We start from the raw sequence: 17,822 nt of genomic DNA, 5'->3' as shown, positions 1-17,822 counted from the left end.
ATCGCACGATATCTAGAAATCCGCGATTATCGACAAAAATGTAAATATTAATAAAATATCTAATAGGCATTACTCGCCTATATTGGCTATATTTTATTATGTTTATTGTTACTGTTCATGTTTTGGTAATTTAGTATTTACTGATTTGATTTGTATTTTGTCCACACTTCCAAGTTCTAGTCTAATTCCTTGCCTCCTGGATAACAGATGCATTAGTGTAAGGGCACCAGACGTGTACGTGCATATACGTACCTACGATGGAAGAAAACAGAGACAAGTCGCCGGAAGACAGTATTCCTTTGGCGGACGATGACCCTCAAGGTATGTTTCGAACAGTAGATTTGACAATATTTACTGCTTTGGTCCCGCGTTGGCGTTTACTTTAATATTAAATTATGATCACAGCCATTATCCACGATGACCAAGACATATCTCAATGTTCTGATGTCATTGTGCGCAATCAAAGTATGGATTCATTACAGTCATCATTTACGAACGGTAGTAATAGTCCAAGCAGAAATAGTAAGTTTTCTATGTACATTATAGAGTTGCCATTTGTTCATATTTTACCAGAACTACACTACGAGTCTAAATAACTGTTTGTTTTTGTAGGTTTAGATCGTGATATGAGTCCTGATGAATTAGAAGAAAAAGCCAGACTTATTACACAAGTTTTAGAACTACAAAACACATTAGATGGTAAACATGTTTTATTTATATAATTGTATTGCAGAGGAAAAATTGAAATAAGTACATGATTAAAGTTGATTAAACATAAAATATATTTTTTAGATTTATCTCAACGTGTAGATAGTGTAAAAGAAGAAAATTTAAAACTACGATCTGAAAATCAAGTTCTTGGCCAATATATTGAAAATCTTATGTCTGCTTCTAGTGTATTCCAGACTACTTCTCCAAGAGTGAAAAAGAAATGAAAAATAAATTATTTATTTTATTTGCTGCCATAAACAATGCAAATTAATTTAATTTCAATGAATACAATACACACAAAACTTTATCATATACTTTAACTTCAAATCTTTAACACCATACACAACTTAACAGTTTTTAAAAATTATTAATTTACCCTCAATATTAATTTTAACATATAAAATCTAAGTTAACATTTTTATTTTTAAATACAGTTGTACTAGACTATTTGTTAAATTTAATAATTTATTGAAAAAGTTTATTTTTATCTTATTCTTATCATATCATATTTACACGATGAGAATAATTTACAAAAAAATAAAATGGACAAAAAGTTTCTATTTAATTATGTTAAACAAATAAAACATATTTTGAATTATTTTTAGTTTATAATACATTCCACCCATTCCACCCATGCTTATATTATGTAATCAGTATATTGTTATGAAAATAGTATATTTATTTTTTTGTAATTCCTTATAATAAAATATTTACAAACAGCATAAGCTGTTAAAAATAAAGTATGTACCTCATCATCAGTATTTAACTAATTTGATTAAAATGTAGGTGCTTATTTAAAGTAGATTATTGCTTTAGTTTTAAATTTAAATGTATTATGATTGTTTTTATTTTAAATTATAGCTAGATTATATTTAAACATTTATAATTAATATTTATGTCTTATTTTATCATAATATACTGATGGCTATTATAATACTCTGTTTCAAAAGACGGCAGTCAGTTTTTACTATTTACACATCATGAAAGATTGACACGTAAAAACTATACATTGATACTGGCACAAGTTAAGATTTAATTGTTTAGTGGTAGCTGGTAGAAGATATACAGAACTGGATGAAGATTTCTAGGGAAACAGCTAATTCTCTTCAAACAGTAATATAAATACAGAAAAAATAATACCATACAAATTTTACTATTTTAGTAATAACTTTATTTATTTATTTTAATGACATAATGAAGAATCTTAATACACAAAAATAATGACTAGTTTAGTAATACTTACAATAGTAATGTTATACTAGCCTTGACTTTACAGAGCTTCAACTTTTTCGCAATAAATAACTATTAACTATTATAATAATATTATTTATTTAATATTGTTTTCATATTATAAATATATAAAATAATGTTATATCTGTATTGTGTGCTAAATAAAACTAAAATTTTACTTTAAAACAAATTTCATGAATTTCAAAAATAAAAACTAGATTTAATGCTTACTATAGAGTATAGACTATAGCCGGGGTGGCCAACATTTATACGCCTACAAGCCACATGGACCAAATAAAATGATATAAAGAGCCAAAATGTTAAAAAATACATTTTATTATTTTTATAATGATATTGTATTTTATTGACAATAAGTAAATGGTGGGTTTTTTTAAATAAGACACGAGCCGCAAATTGGCCACCCTTGGATTATTAAGTACCTATTGATATATTTTATTTGACAATAATTTTGAAATTGTATTTAAATAAAAATTAAAGAATGTATGATGAATTTTACCTATACAACAATTGTTAAAAAATGTGTAGCATGTTGTCCTCTTTTAGTTGTTGGGCCTAATTTTATTTTACCATTTTTTTTTATAGCCACATACCATTTTTTTCGTTGATATTTATAAGATAGGTATGCACTGTAAGGACCTTCTGGTTGTTCAATGAATATTGTTGAACTGTTGTTAGGATCGGCCTAAGAATTAATGAAAATAAATAAATTTTAAACTTGAAAAAAATTATTAGATACAATTCTCACTTCTCCATAAAGAAGTCCATCTTTATTCATAGCTAAAAACAAATTGGCTTCAACTCCTCTAATACGGACATGACCAGGAAACATTGATGTAAATTCCATCACACAATGACTGTCTATGTCGTCATCAGAACTAGACACTTTTCCGTCCTGAAGTATTAAAATATTATACCCATGCCTGCAGTTCAATTTCATCCTTCGGCCATAATGTTTGAGCACACGTGAGTCGATAATTACTGATTTTTGATTCTGCTGAGAAGAATGACCATTTGACACATGTGCATTGCTCAACATGTGACTAACATAAATCACAAAATTCAAAAAAATTATTCATATTTTTAAAATTGGTAGTAAACATATTAACCTCTTGGAAGCTGCTACATTGTATGTTGTTGTTTGAGATGTTTCTTCTTCTTCTTGGTCCATGAAAAATGTGCAAATAAAATTATTACGATACCAGAAAACTAGGTAGGTACATTGTTTTTTAACAATATATCTCCAAGTACATAACAGAATTCACTAAAAATAATAATAACTACCTACATGTATACATTAAATATTATGTTTATGTACAATAAGTCATAAGAGGCAATGCTAAGATTGCCAATGAGGCATGTGTGGGTTTGATGTGGGCAGACCACAATCTAAAATTAAATTTGTTGAGCCCCTCCATAACTTATTATATTATGTAATACTAATATAGTATAATTTAACTAATTTAAGCTATTCGCTCTGAATATTAAGATAGGTAGATACCTAACCCAGTGACTCCAAACGTGGGCATTTTTTATTTTGAAGGGAGCGTTTTTATGAGGGGGTGCTCATCTATCATTTAATTTTTTTTGTTTATAACTGATTGTAATGAAATGTATAACTGCGTAGAATAAAATACCTAATTTAATCCACAGAATTATGTAGGTATAATATTTATAGACATTTAAAAAATATCAAAATAATTATCTTGACAGGTACTTGACGTTAGGTTAGGTTTTAAATTTAAAATTAAAATTAACTAAATTGTAGTGTTAAATTGTTAAATGATATTTTGTCTTAAATTAAATACCTTATTAAAAAATAAAACGTTTGTCATTTTAAAAAATTGATTGGGGGGGGGGGGGTGTAAGATTTTTAAAATCTAAAAGGGGCGTTGAGTAAAAAAAGGTTGGGAAACACTGTCCTAACCAAATACAAAATATTATGTCTATGATCCTATAACCTTTCATTAATTATTGATAAAAATATAATTGCTTGTTTAGTTATAGTCTTTATATGCTTAATAATTATACTCATTCATATCAGAGTTCGAAACTAGCTAGGAAACTATAATTACTAAGTATACTTGCATAGCGTTTTGAATGTCCATAAAATGTACCTCATGAATATCATAACCATATCGCTTATCAAAAGTACCTATAATATTGTATTTTTGATATTTATATTTTTTAAATTGTTGGTTTCGAATATCGGTACCTACTTGCTTATTTTATTCGATTCCGATATCATTTTAGATATCGATTTTGGTTTTGTACGGTTTAACTGGTAGATATTCCATATAGGTATTGAACTATTAATAATGGTTTCAAGTCCTACTGGGGGAGAGTATGAAGTTTATACACTTAAAATATATGTGGAAGAAATGTTTGGATCATAGACGTAAATAGTGAGGGGGGCTTGGGTGGGCTAGCCCACACTTCAGCCTCACAAGCCATCTAAAATGAAGTATCAATTGTATTTAAATCGTATTTCTTCATTGAAAATTTTGGTATTCATATAATTTTAATATATTTTCGTGTTTATTAAAGGTGAGGGTGTAGTCCCACAACCCCTCTGTTAAACATTTTGGCTATGGGCTTAAGCCCACTCAATTTAATGGCTCTATAGTAGCGTCTATTGTTTGGATTTCAAGTTCTAGCTTTTAATCTTAAGATTAAAATTAAATGTATTATTATTATATTTATTATTTGAATTTAATTTACAAAAAAAAAAAATATATATTTATAATTCTTCTTTTTGGTGTTACGACAGTTTATCAGAGATAAGGCAAAAAATGTAGATATATTACCTCTCTTTAACATGACGGCGGTGATTAGTGATTTTTAACGCAAAATGAAAATTGTAAAATTTTTTTTTTCATACATTTATTTTTTATACAATAATTAAATTGCACATTTTAGATGGTAACCGTGGGGCGTGGGCCGTGGGCCGTGGGCCGTTAAGATAAAAATGGTCGGGCTGTGTGTTTAATGCCTGATGTACCACACGGGAGATGAAAAATAAATATAGGTACAGCAGTAAAAAAATGCATAGATTTTCAATTTTTATGGTGGTTTCTGATAGCGAAATGGATTCATAGTTATGTAAGATCAAAATGAAAAGTTCTTAGAAACTTTTAAAATAATTAAACTGATAAAATTAACAAATTTATAATTTATACAACTTTTTATTTTAAATAAATTAACGGAAATGTTGACTTTTAAGGAACTGTGACGACTCCTAATGGTAAAAAAATAACTATAGATTTAAATGAATAGAATAAAAAAGGAAAGGGAAACTAACCAAACGCATTTTAAAAATCCAAAATCAAATATCAGGTACAATTCTACAGTACAAACACATACTATACAGACTATAGTTTACAATATTCAGAATCTTAACTGAAAAAGCCATATTGAAAGAGGAACGTAAAGGAAAATATGTAAATGATTCAATTAATGGCTAGAGACATCAGTCAATTATGATTATTATGAATTAAACACTAAAAACTATTGCACCAATAGGTACATTAAAATTTTTAATTTTTCTTAATTTATTTATTAATTAGGGAAACAGTATAGGTACGAATTAAAGCAATATAAATTTAAAGGTATTAAGAAAATGATTTGAGTTTATTATTCGTTAAAAAGAGCAGTTAACGTAAAAAACTGATAGATAATTAAATAATCAACTTAAAAATGAGAACAAACGAATATGATAAGTTATGGGTCATTAATCATTATACATTTATTTTATACTATATCAACTGGATCGGAAAGATATCAATATATTTATACTTAAAGATCGCCGGTTAATACAATAGTCTGTAAGAAGATAATTGAATATTAATAATTGTTTTAAAATGTTCACACGAACAAAATTTGTTGAGCAGTGAATTATGTATTTATGTATATGTATAAGAACAAATAAAATTGGAAAAATAACTGAAGTGATAAATATTGAAAAACAAATGTGTACAAAACTACATACAGTTCATGTACAGTGTAGGTAGTATAGTTACCTACCTATTCTGTTTGCGGAAGAAACTAGAAAGTGGTTACACACAATTCAAAATAGGTCATAAGTACCGTATCACAAACACCCTAATCCACAGCTCTTAGATCCATTTAAACTCACGAAAAAACTACCTTCTAACGGTTAACGGGGTAAACACATTTCATAATGCACACTTGTCACTTACTAAAAAAAGGACTTGGGCACCCAACATACTGCAGTCTATAAATAAATAAAAGATAAAATGAAACCAGGTTAAGACATTGTAAATCAAATCAATTATGATAAAATTAGGAAAAAAAATGAGAAGGTGAACATGGGCGCCCGCAGGTAACTAAGTCATAAGAAGCAAAACAAATTATACAATAGGAATACACACTGCAGATTGCAGTATGTTATTTCAAAAAAAATTAATGCAGTATACTATTAAGAAAAATTATAACTATTACGAGAATCATTATTTATACTATAAATATAATATATAAATTTTATAGGATACATGATTATTTTTAAAGTTGAAAATTGTGTAACAAAATATAAACCAGAAATAAAAAATGAGAAAGAGGGTATTGGCGCCCGCAGGCAAATGTATTTCAAGAAGCAAAAATGAAAATTAAAAACAATTTTACAATAGGAATACACAGTGGCGTATTTTTGGTGATTTCTCGGGGGGTGTCAACATTTAATGAACCTCAAAAACAAAATTTTTACTATTATTTACTAATGTAAAAAGACATTGAATTAATTTTTTAACAAATTAATATGTTAGGAATTGACAAGAAGTTTTACATTTGAAAAAAATAGTATACCATAAAATAAGTGACAACACTGACTTTTTTTTAAATGTCGGGGGGTGTCAAGACACGGAGGACACCCCCCCCCCCACCAAAAAAAAAAATTAAAAAAAAAAAATACGCCACTGGGAATACACTCTGCATACTGCAGTTCATTATCGCAAATTAACTAAATGCAATATACTAATAAGAAGAATTGAATTATAATAGAATCAATATTATTATATTTATAGCGCACATGATTATTTTTAAAGTTGAAAATTGTGTACCCAAATATAAACCGGAAAAAAATGTAAAAAAATGAGAAAGATCGAGGGTATTGGCGCCCACACGCAAATACAATTCAAGAAGCAAAAAAAACAAAATTAGAAAAAATTATAATTGTAATACACACTGAAGACGTCAGCATGACAGCATGTTATCTCAAATTAATTTATTGCAATGTACTAGATTAAGACTAATTAAATCATGATAAAATCATTATTTATAGAGCACATCGTTTATGAAAGTAAAAAATTGAGTAAACAAAAATCTAATAGATTCAAATTATGAAGATAAAAATTGGAAAGAGGGTATTGGCGCCGGCAGGCAAATGCATTTCAAGAAGCAAAAAAAAAAAAAAAATTAAAAATTATAATTGTAAAACACACTGCAGAAGACTTTAGCGTGTAATCTCAAAATTAATAAATGCAATGCTCCATATTAAGAATAATTAAATCAAGATAAAATCATTATTTATAGGGCACATCATTGATAAAAGTTAAAAATCGAGTACACAAAAATCTAATAGATTCAAATTATGAAAATAAAAATTGGAAAGAGGGTATTGGAGCCCACAGGCAAATGTTTTTCGAGAAGCAAAACAAAAATTTAGTTTGAACTAGATATATAGTTGTAATACACACTGAAGACTTCAGCATGTTAATAAATGCGATGCACTTTATAAAGAATAATCAAATTATGATAGAATCATTATTTATAGAGCGCTTCGTTAATAAAAGTTTAAAATTAAGTAGGTAAACAAAAATCAAATTATGCTTGCAGGCAAGGACTTCAGTGAATTTTTATTTACTCATCAAATTGTATTGTATACCTTTAAATTAAAGAATAAAATATGATTAGAGGACCCATTATTTATTATGATTGATAATAATATTTATTTTTTCTTTGAAATACTGGTATAACAATAACTTGGCTTTAAAATCTTGTTAAAAACTACGGTAATAATAATCTCGTTGTATATTTCCTCTGCAATATTTAAATATTTTCTTTCATTGATATGTTTACAATGTCGTATACCTTTATAGTTAATAGGAAAATATAATTTCAATGGTCACGACCAGTATCATTAATAACTGATGATCATACCTGTGGGCGCGGCAAGTGCCTAAATACAAATAATAGGCTGGCTTGTTCGCCTTAAATGAAAATAAATAAATGAGCCTTATAATAATAAAATGTAATAAAAACAATGATTTATAGAAAAATGATAATAAATATAATAATAATAATTTATGCAATAAGAAATATTTGTGCAATAACAATAATAATAAGTATAATAACAATAATTCGAGTAATAACAATAATAATACTGGCCTTATAGCTGCACAATGACTACAATAAAATAATGCAATAAAAATATTACAAGAAAAATATGTGGCCCATACGGCACACAATAAATAATTAATAGGAACACTATTTTTATAAGTATAATAATAATAAATAGCCTTTGCGGCTAGGCCCGTCGGCCTTAAACAATGAAAAAACAAACAAATATGGTCGACCAATACTTACATGTGATTGTGATTGATGGCGGATTTAATCCCAACGCGACCGTACCAGAACTGTAATGACCTGCCTAAGACGGCACACAGCAGTATTATAAAGTAACGATCACAGTCCAGTACGTGCGACCACCAAGCCACAATCACCAACGAAGACAAAATACAAATTGCTGTGCTCTGCAGACCAAGAACGATCACACAATTGACAAAACAACGTTATTCACAGGCGACCGCTGGCAAGCTAAAAAACAAAGAAAGGTTTAGACGTTGGACAATATTAAATTGCCTCGAACGATACTTTACCAGACGGCCGATTCACAAAAACGAAGAGGTGACAAAAACGTGTTTTTCAAAAGAACAAATGGCTGCAGACACAGGAACATAAACGAATTGATGTGTACACTACGAGAAGTAAGCGCAAAAAAAACAACGACGGTGCCGACGACATTCACCACGAAGGCTATGCCGCCGGACACAACAAGATGAAGATAAGTGTCTCAGTGCCACCACACAAAACTGGACAAACACGCGAAATTAAGAAAACTTGTGACACTGAGAGCATGACTTTAACTTTTTACTAAAAACATAACCGAAAAATCAAAAATGTTAACACACAACGAACATTTCCGTGCCATGATAACAGCGCGATTACGTAACCGGTCTGTCGCACACGGAGGCTTTGTTGCCGCCGCCGACAATGACCGCGGCTACGTAACGCACCGATACGCAACGCAATGCATCGCGCGAAAATACTAAAACGAAAACAACAACGAATGCAACACCATGACATATAAACGCGAACATTCTCCCCGCCTTGAAAGGACGCAGGAGTTTCAATTCAACACAAATTAAATATGATATAGTATAACATAAACATTCGATTAGCTAACAATATAAATAGATTATAAACATTTAAAAAAGAAAACAAAAAAAATAAATAGATAATAGCAATCCAAAAAAAAAAAAAAAAAATATAATAACAAATAAATAATGGTAATCCAAAAAAGAATATGATAACAAATAAATGAATTCAATGAAATTAAGAAGGAATGGGGTCTTCGGAATCTGCAATGTCGACAGTACTGGGTAAGAGTGCAAGTTTGACGACAGGTCTCTTCATTTCAGCACCAGCACTCTGTTTGATGGTCACAACTCGAATGATTCCGTCTGCCCCGGGGTGCACGGCACTGATTCTGACTAACTTCCACTGTAGAATGGGGACATTGTCTTCCTTAAGTATTGCCAGATCACCGACTTGAATAGCTCTGCTTGGAGAAGTCCACCTACCGCGTTTTTGCATCTGTGGTAGATATTCCATGCTCCAACGGGTCCAGAATCTTTGTAGCTGTGCTTGCATTAATTGAAATCTACGCAATCTGTTCATAGGAACGGCCGATAAATCCGGCTCTTGTGGCAACATGAGATTCCCTCCAATAATGAAATGACTTGGAGTAAGGGCCTTATATTCACTGGGGTCATCAGACAACGATGTCATAGGACGTGAATTTAAAACAGCTTCGATCTTACACAACAAAGTATTCAGCTCTTCCGCAGTAAGTAGTGCACCCTTTGTGATCTTTAGCATAAGCCGTTTGGCGGACTTTACAGCTGCCTCCCAGAGGCCGCCAAAATGGGGTGCAGAAGGAGGAATAAAATGCCACTGTATTCCCTGGTTAGCCATCAGATCCGTGACTCGCTGGTTTTTGCTACTTTGTGAGAAGTACTGTTTCAACACCTTGTGAGCTCCTACAAAATTTGTAGCATTGTCACTATACAAATGCGAGCACATTCCCCTCCTGGACATGAACCTTGATAGAGCAGCAATAAATGCATCGGCTGTCAGGTCAGTAACTAGCTCCAGGTGCACCGCTCTGGTAACAAAGCATACAAAGACGGCGATGTAACATTTAATAGCAGTGACTCGTCTAATACCACTCCTAATTAAAACTGGTCCGCAGAAGTCTACTCCAGTGCGATTAAAAGCTCTGTCAATTGTCACACGCTCCTTTGGTAACGGAGCCATTGGTGGGGCTGAAAATCTAGGATTCGCTCGAAAACATTGTACACATTGCTGGACAACCTTTCTGGCTACAATTCTGCCTCGAATAGCCCAATATTTTATAGATATATGAGCCAGTAAAGCTTGAGGGCCTACATGCATGAGGCGACAATGTTCGTAACGAAATATTAATTTAGTTATTGTGGCTCGGGAAGGAAGAACGATTGGATGCTTGCTGCTGCAATGCATATGCGCATTTGTAAGTCGACCACCAACCCTGATTAAGCCTTCGTCGTCAATGAACGGACTTAGCGAAGTCAATGCACTTTTGCGATGCACATTTTTTTTAGCCTTCAAGCACACCAATTCATCATGAAATGCAGAACTTTGAGCCTTGATTAACCAAAAACGTTCAGCTAGCAGTAACTCATTTAGTGTGATAGAATCAAAAACACGTCTCTCAGGGTGTTTTGATAGGGAATCCTTGCAATTGGAGACAAATCGGCGTACCAAAGCAGTGATTCTTATGAGCATAATCCAACTTGAATATTTATTCAAAATCCAGAAATTTTCTTCTGCTATGGCCGACAATACCATATTGATAGGCCGAATTTCTGGTAATTCTGATGGTAAGGTAGGATTTTTGGGCCAACTTTGTTTATCTTTACTCAACCATTTTGGACCGTGCCACCAAATGTAACAAGTGCTTACTGAGTCTGCATCTACACCTCTGGAGATTAGGTCTGCAGGATTTTCAGAAGTCGGGGTATGATGCCATTGTGATGCATGCGTTAGATCATTTATTCGAGCAATGCGATTGGCAACGTAGACTTGAAAGAGAGATAAACTATTGATCCATGCAAGGACGATAGTTGAGTCCGTCCATAAATAAGTATTATTTGACGTCACGGTAATATTTGATTTTTTGAGTTCGTCCTTAACCTCAGTAATTAATTCAGCCAATAGTAAAGCACCACATAATTCAAGGCGTGGAATGGTAGTGGCCTTGATTGGTGCAACTCGAGATCTGGATGTATATAAATTTACAACAAAAACATTGTCGCTGGTCTCTGAACGGATATAGACACAAGCACCAAATGCATTCTGTGAGGCATCACAGAAGCCATGAAGTGTATATCTGGTAGAACAATGTGCTAGTGCTAATCTTGGTATGATCAATTTATCAAGGTTACCCAAACTCGAATAAAACTTGATCCACTTTGAATATAATTCTCCAGGCAATGGTTCATCCCAATCCATTTTAAAACTCCACACTTGTTGCATAAAAATTTTGCCTTTGATTAGCACACAAGAAATGAAGCCGATAGGATCATACACACTATTTATATTTGATAAAAGACTGCGCTTGGTAATGAACTGAGGTGGCGTCCATTTCTTCATTAAAAACCGAAAACTGTCAATAGATGGCTGCCACAACAGTCCCAAGGCACTCACTACATCGTCCTCACTTAATTTGACCATAAAGTTTGGATCATCCTGCGCATGAGGCAGGCGATTGAGGAGATCTTTAGAACTTGAGCACCATTTTCGTAGAGGAAAACCAGCAGAGCCCAAAATGGATTGAAGCTGTTCATATATTGAAAAACAATCCTGATCAGAGTCACCTCCACTAATGAGGTCATCTACATAAAAATCATTACAAATAGTTTGACCAATTGCAGTATCACGATGTTCATAACCAAGTTGGAATAGGCAACGTGTTGCCAAAAAGGAAGCAGACTTTGTACCGTAGGTCACAGTTTTTAAGTTGAAATGTTTCAAAGATTCATCAGGATGCGAGCGATAAACTATTCGTTGTAGATAACAGTCTCCTTCATCCACTAACACTTGGCGATACATCTTTGCCACATCAGCAGTTAGTGCAATACGGTTTAAGCGGAAACGCAATAAAATATTATAGATATCAGGTTGGATCTTTGGTCCTCTCAGCATAATATCATTTAATGAAAGTCCAGAAGTTGATTCCGCAGACCCATCAAAAACTACACGAAGTTTTGTTGTTGAACTGTCTGATTTGAAGACCGCGTGATGTGGTAAATAATACATAGGCTTGTCACTGGCGGATGTTGTTAATTCCATGTGACCTAACGCTATGTACTCTTGAATGAATTCATCATACTGCTTAGCTAATGAGTTGTCTCTGGCAAGTCTTCTTTCTAAATTGAAAAACCTTTTTTCGGCCATAGTGAGGGAATTGCCAAGTACATCAGGATTTTGAGATAGTGGCAACCGCACGATAAAGCGACCATTTGTACTGCGACAAAAATTCTCTTTGAAATGCTCCTCGGCCCTGAGTTCCTCCATAGTACGTTGATTACTTTTTGATATAAAAAAAGACAAAGCAGAATCGTGATTTACCATCAAGGCAGATGACTTGTTACAGTTTGATGTCTCCAGAACCTTGCCAGTAACTATCCAACCAAATTTCGTATGGTGGAGAGCAGCATGTTTATTCAGTGCGACCTTCGTTCCAGAAAAAATTTCAAAAAATAGGTCAGCACCTAGTAATAAGTCAATTGGTCCTGGTAGATGAAATTGTGGATCAGCTAAGAGATTTTGCAAGTTATTAGGAATTTTCAAATTTTCACGGATAACTAAATGGGATGGAAGTGAGTTGACAATGATTGGCAATGAATGCAACGTAATTTTTGTAGTATAATCACCGAAACGTGAACACACAGTAGTATCTTCAAGTTGTTTGGATGAAGATGACATAGACGAAACACCAATAATATTGAGAGACTTCATTATTTCAGATAGTTTCAATTTTTTAGCAAAGGAATCCGTTATAAAATTTAATTGAGAGCCCGAATCCATAACGGCTCGACATGAATGCATAGTTCCGAATTTGTCACAAATGTTCACAATAGCAGTGGCTAGAAGTACATTTAAATTTGAAGAGTGTGTGTTGGCTACCCCAGTGCACATGGCAGTGGCAATGGGATGTGATGTTAGTTCATCATTGGTTTGAGAAATGCTTGGTCTTTCACTAGAAGGTTCTTCATGCAATTTTGAATTATGCCTTTTGTTGCATTTAGGACAATGCGAAAATTTACAATCTGCACTTTGATGACCATAATTTAAACAATTGAAGCAGAGCTTGGCATTTCGGACCACAGTTCTCTTCTCAGATAATGGCAATTTATCAAACGTATCACAATGATATATTCTATGTGCAGATGAACACAATGGACATTTGATAGTCTTTTGATCTGATGAGCGAGTAAACAACGATTTGTTATTGCCATGGTTATGATACGGAGGTTTAGCTTTGGAAATTTTATCTGATATATTGACTGAATTAGAGCATACTTCATATGCTGATACACGCTTAGACAAGAATAGTTCGATCTGCTCATAAGTCGGAAGCTCTTTGTTGTCTTGACGTAACTGCCACTCGCCAGCGGTGATTGAATCAAGTTGGCTACAAATTAAAGTCACCAGCCAGGCGTCCCAGTACTGCACCGGCTGACCAAGAGCTTTAAGAGCACGAACATGTGAAGCAATGTGGTGGTGCAATTTTCGTAAATCAGCTGCAGAAGGTGAAGTTATTTTGGGTGATTGCAGTAAGGCACGTATGTGTGTCTGAATGGTTAGACTTCTATTTTCAAATTGACGTACCAACTCATTGTAAGCAACCTGATAATTTTCAGCAGTGATCGTGAATGTTTTTATAATATCAGCTGCAGGTCCACACACACTGGTTTTTAAGTAATGGAGTCTTTGCACATCATTTAAAGTTACATTATTGTGAAAGAGTGCATTAAACGTATCAAAGAATGAAGGCCAGTCTTCAAGATTTCCATTAAAGGTCGGAGGCTGGATTGTTGGAAGTCTTAAAGAATCTCCAGTGGATGAATGAGATGAGTGTGAAGTGTTAACGATTTCAGCAGGTGTATTTTTGGCAATAAGATCTTCCATGGTAGCCTTCAATGTTAAGCATTCATCTTCAAACTTCAATCGCTCCCTTTCTTCATCATGTCCTTGATCTAAATCAGCAATAGACTGTTGAGCTTCATTAAATAAATCAATACATTCATTTAATTTAGTTAATCTTATTTGCAATTGTCTACTGGAATGAATTGCTGGATTGAAGTTTTTGACATATTCATTTATAACTTGGATAGTGGATTTAGTCGAGACTCGATGCTTGATCAATTTGCGCATTTCCTTGGAAGGCCCAGCCTCAGGAGTCGACATGGTGCAGTTGAGTTTGTGATTGATCTGTTGAACTTGAATGTGATGTGTTCGACAATTAAGGAGAATACAAAATCAAAATAACAAAAAATATGAATATAAGTACAAATCACGTCGAGGTCACCAAATGTGGGCGCGGCAAGTGCCTAAATACAAATAATAGGCTGGCTTGTTCGCCTTAAATGAAAATAAATAAATGAGCCTTATAATAATAAAATGTAATAAAAACAATGATTTATAGAAAAATGATAATAAATATAATAATAATAATTTATGCAATAAGAAATATTTGTGCAATAACAATAATAATAAGTATAATAACAATAATTCGAGTAATAACAATAATAATACTGGCCTTATAGCTGCACAATGACTACAATAAAATAATGCAATAAAAATATTACAAGAAAAATATGTGGCCCATACGGCACACAATAAATAATTAATAGGAACACTATTTTTATAAGTATAATAATAATAAATAGCCTTTGCGGCTAGGCCCGTCGGCCTTAAACAATGAAAAAACAAACAAATATGGTCGACCAATACTTACATGTGATTGTGATTGATGGCGGATTTAATCCCAACGCGACCGTACCAGAACTGTAATGACCTGCCTAAGACGGCACACAGCAGTATTATAAAGTAACGATCACAGTCCAGTACGTGCGACCACCAAGCCACAATCACCAACGAAGACAAAATACAAATTGCTGTGCTCTGCAGACCAAGAACGATCACACAATTGACAAAACAACGTTATTCACAGGCGACCGCTGGCAAGCTAAAAAACAAAGAAAGGTTTAGACGTTGGACAATATTAAATTGCCTCGAACGATACTTTACCAGACGGCCGATTCACAAAAACGAAGAGGTGACAAAAACGTGTTTTTCAAAAGAACAAATGGCTGCAGACACAGGAACATAAACGAATTGATGTGTACACTACGAGAAGTAAGCGCAAAAAAAACAACGACGGTGCCGACGACATTCACCACGAAGGCTATGCCGCCGGACACAACAAGATGAAGATAAGTGTCTCAGTGCCACCACACAAAACTGGACAAACACGCGAAATTAAGAAAACTTGTGACACTGAGAGCATGACTTTAACTTTTTACTAAAAACATAACCGAAAAATCAAAAATGTTAACACACAACGAACATTTCCGTGCCATGATAACAGCGCGATTACGTAACCGGTCTGTCGCACACGGAGGCTTTGTTGCCGCCGCCGACAATGACCGCGGCTACGTAACGCACCGATACGCAACGCAATGCATCGCGCGAAAATACTAAAACGAAAACAACAACGAATGCAACACCATGACATATAAACGCGAACAATACCTATTGTTAACTTCTGTACATAAAGTTTTTGTTATACTTATATAAGATAATTAGTACTTGTACGTCAAGTTATACTTGTATTTTTTATCAAGTTCAAGTATGTTTTTTGTTTATTTAGATAATAATTACAATAGATTTATGTCATTTAAAATATTGAATAGGTAATAAATACCTATGTAATCGTTATAATTTTTTTTTAATGTCTAAAATCTTAGATTTAAAAAGTCAATTAGAATAGTCAAAAGAGTAAGCAACTAAATCTAGTATAGTTTTCAAAAACTCTACTAAAACTAGATGTTTAATAATGACTGTATTTCTCTAAAAAATCACCTATCACTAGATATTATTTTTTTCCAGCATTAGAGATTTGAATTAATTTTATAAAACTAGTAAACGATATTGCTTTTAATTTCGTAACGTAATTCTTATAATAGTTAACCACATTCAAAAATTGTTTTTCTTATATCTAGTCAAATTACGTACTAACACAAATCTTTATTTAAATATATTTTTACATATTACTAGAGCAAGGACTTCTTAAGCATTTTGAATTATTTTTATTATTTTTTTTTTGTATACTTAGTCTACATCAGCTTAGTTAATATACATCATATTTCAAAACGTATGTGATCATATCTTAAATGTTTTTAATGCATATTTTGATAGTTAATCCAAAATCTTAGGTAAATATTTTCCTGAATCAATGTATTATTATCTAATATATAATATTAAATATGAATGAAAAATGAAATTTGTACTGGCTGTTTAATTTTTTTTTAAATTTATACATCCAGTGTGATCACGATTTAAGGTAACATTAAATATCACAGGTAGATGACCTTTTATTGAAATAGTTTTCAGGAGGTGATAGAAAGTACCTAAATACATATTTTCAGATAAACTTCAAATTCTTAACACTTTTGGCGTGTATACACACGCACAATACACTTACTCTCTATCACCTCCCAAAAACTCCATATCAATACAATGTTATCCACCTGTGATATTTAGTATTACCTTAAATCGTAATTGCATTGTATACAAACATATGATAAGTACATAAGAAATTAAATTTAGTGATTCTTGATGAGATGAAGGAATGTAATTTTTTTAGGGCATATTAAATTGCATATAATTGATACATTTTTAATACATAACATAGAAGTCCTCATTCTACAGTTATTACTTATTACTTTTAGTTCCAATCATGCCTTGCCTACTTTCAAATTTACTATTTTAATCAAAGTTATAGTCAACTGTTGTAAAGTACCTACTTTAAAGTCCTCAAATGAATATTTTAAGAATGAAAATTTATGGCGTAACTAACCTAACCTAACCTGATTAAAATAATAAATACATTTAAAATTTAAAAATTAATTAATATTATAACCTATACCTTGCAGCTCTCCCTAATATTTTAACACACTTCTGTACTTGAATACTTTATGAACTATCTTTTACAATACTGTGAAAATGTAAACAATCAACAATCAAGAGCTCTTTCAACTTGATAACACCTAAGAGGATGTCAGGGCATTTCTTTTCTCTCTCTCTGACCCATGCACTTGAATCATAATAATTTCTAAAATTAGAATGAAATGATCTCTTTTAAAATTTAAAGATAACCTAACCTAACCTAACCTAACCTATCATATATGATTATTATCTAGAGCACCTCATAGGTTCAATTTTGAAGCGAGTTATGA

General features: G+C 32.3%; 3 protein-coding genes across 6 annotated transcripts; 1 reads left to right on the top strand and 2 right to left on the bottom strand.

Moving 5' to 3' along the window:
* Nucleotides 1–28: 28 nt before the first annotated feature.
* On the top strand, nt 29–2,469 carry LOC107168506 (uncharacterized). Its single transcript, XM_015517941.2, has 4 exons — nt 29–321; nt 406–522; nt 613–699; nt 793–2,469. Exons 1-4 carry the CDS (start codon nt 258–260, stop codon nt 933–935), a joined length of 411 nt encoding a protein of 136 aa, XP_015373427.1. The 5' UTR covers nt 29–257; the 3' UTR covers nt 936–2,469.
* LOC107168505 (fibroblast growth factor 1-like) lies at nt 1,860–9,428 on the bottom strand. Of its 3 annotated transcripts, none has more exons than XM_089229850.1 (4): nt 8,560–9,428; nt 3,069–3,120; nt 2,708–3,002; nt 1,860–2,644 (listed from the first exon to the last, which is right to left on the bottom strand). In XM_089229850.1, the coding sequence occupies exons 3-4, from the start codon at nt 2,996–2,998 to the stop codon at nt 2,459–2,461; spliced, it is 477 nt and encodes a 158-aa protein (XP_089085976.1). In that variant the 5' UTR covers nt 2,999–3,002; nt 3,069–3,120; nt 8,560–9,428; the 3' UTR covers nt 1,860–2,458. The 3 variants fall into 3 exon arrangements, with proteins under 3 accessions (XP_089085976.1, XP_089085977.1, XP_015373426.1); XM_089229851.1 differs by having other exon boundaries at nt 3,069–3,117; XM_015517940.2 differs by lacking the exon at nt 8,560–9,428 and having other exon boundaries at nt 3,069–5,486.
* On the bottom strand, nt 8,241–16,093 carry LOC149055258 (uncharacterized). 2 transcript variants are annotated; one of them, XR_016192196.1, is made up of 2 exons: nt 8,853–14,769; nt 8,241–8,790 (listed from the first exon to the last, which is right to left on the bottom strand). XR_016192196.1 is itself a non-coding variant. In XM_089229846.1 (2 exons), exon 2 carries the CDS (start codon nt 14,767–14,769, stop codon nt 9,589–9,591), a length of 5,181 nt encoding a protein of 1,726 aa, XP_089085972.1. In that variant the 5' UTR covers nt 14,770–15,550; nt 15,613–16,093; the 3' UTR covers nt 8,241–9,588. The 2 variants fall into 2 exon arrangements, 1 of the variants encoding a protein (XP_089085972.1); XM_089229846.1 differs by adding an exon at nt 15,613–16,093 and having other exon boundaries at nt 8,241–15,550.
* Between the last annotated feature and the right edge of the window lie 1,729 nt (nt 16,094–17,822).

This window comes from Diuraphis noxia, unplaced genomic scaffold (assembly GCF_037042655.1).
Source record: "Diuraphis noxia isolate RWA-SAM2 unplaced genomic scaffold, SU_Dnox_SAM2 contig0005, whole genome shotgun sequence".
Taxonomy (NCBI): Eukaryota; Metazoa; Arthropoda; class Insecta; order Hemiptera; family Aphididae; genus Diuraphis; species Diuraphis noxia.
Note: the sequence above shows the minus strand (reverse complement) of the source record. Positions and strands in the feature narration are given on the sequence as shown.

Excerpts from the sequence above, each read along its gene's own strand:
- LOC149055258 (XM_089229846.1), bottom strand. The coding sequence starts at position 14,769 with ATGTCGACTCCTGAGGCTGGGCCTTCCAAGGAAATGCGCAAATTGATC.
- LOC107168506 (XM_015517941.2), top strand. The coding sequence starts at position 258 with ATGGAAGAAAACAGAGACAAGTCGCCGGAAGACAGTATTCCTTTGGCG. Across the intron at positions 322-405 it reads GGCGGACGATGACCCTCAAG|CCATTATCCACGATGACCAA; the intron begins GTATGTTTCGAA and ends TTATGATCACAG. Across the intron at positions 700-792 it reads ACTACAAAACACATTAGATG|ATTTATCTCAACGTGTAGAT; the intron begins GTAAACATGTTT and ends TATATTTTTTAG.
- LOC107168505 (XM_015517940.2), bottom strand. The coding sequence starts at position 3,130 with ATGGACCAAGAAGAAGAAGAAACATCTCAAACAACAACATACAATGTA. Across the intron at positions 3,003-3,068 it reads AATGTAGCAGCTTCCAAGAG|TCACATGTTGAGCAATGCAC; the intron begins GTTAATATGTTT and ends GATTTATGTTAG. Across the intron at positions 2,645-2,707 it reads ATGGACTTCTTTATGGAGAA|GCCGATCCTAACAACAGTTC; the intron begins GTGAGAATTGTA and ends ATTAATTCTTAG.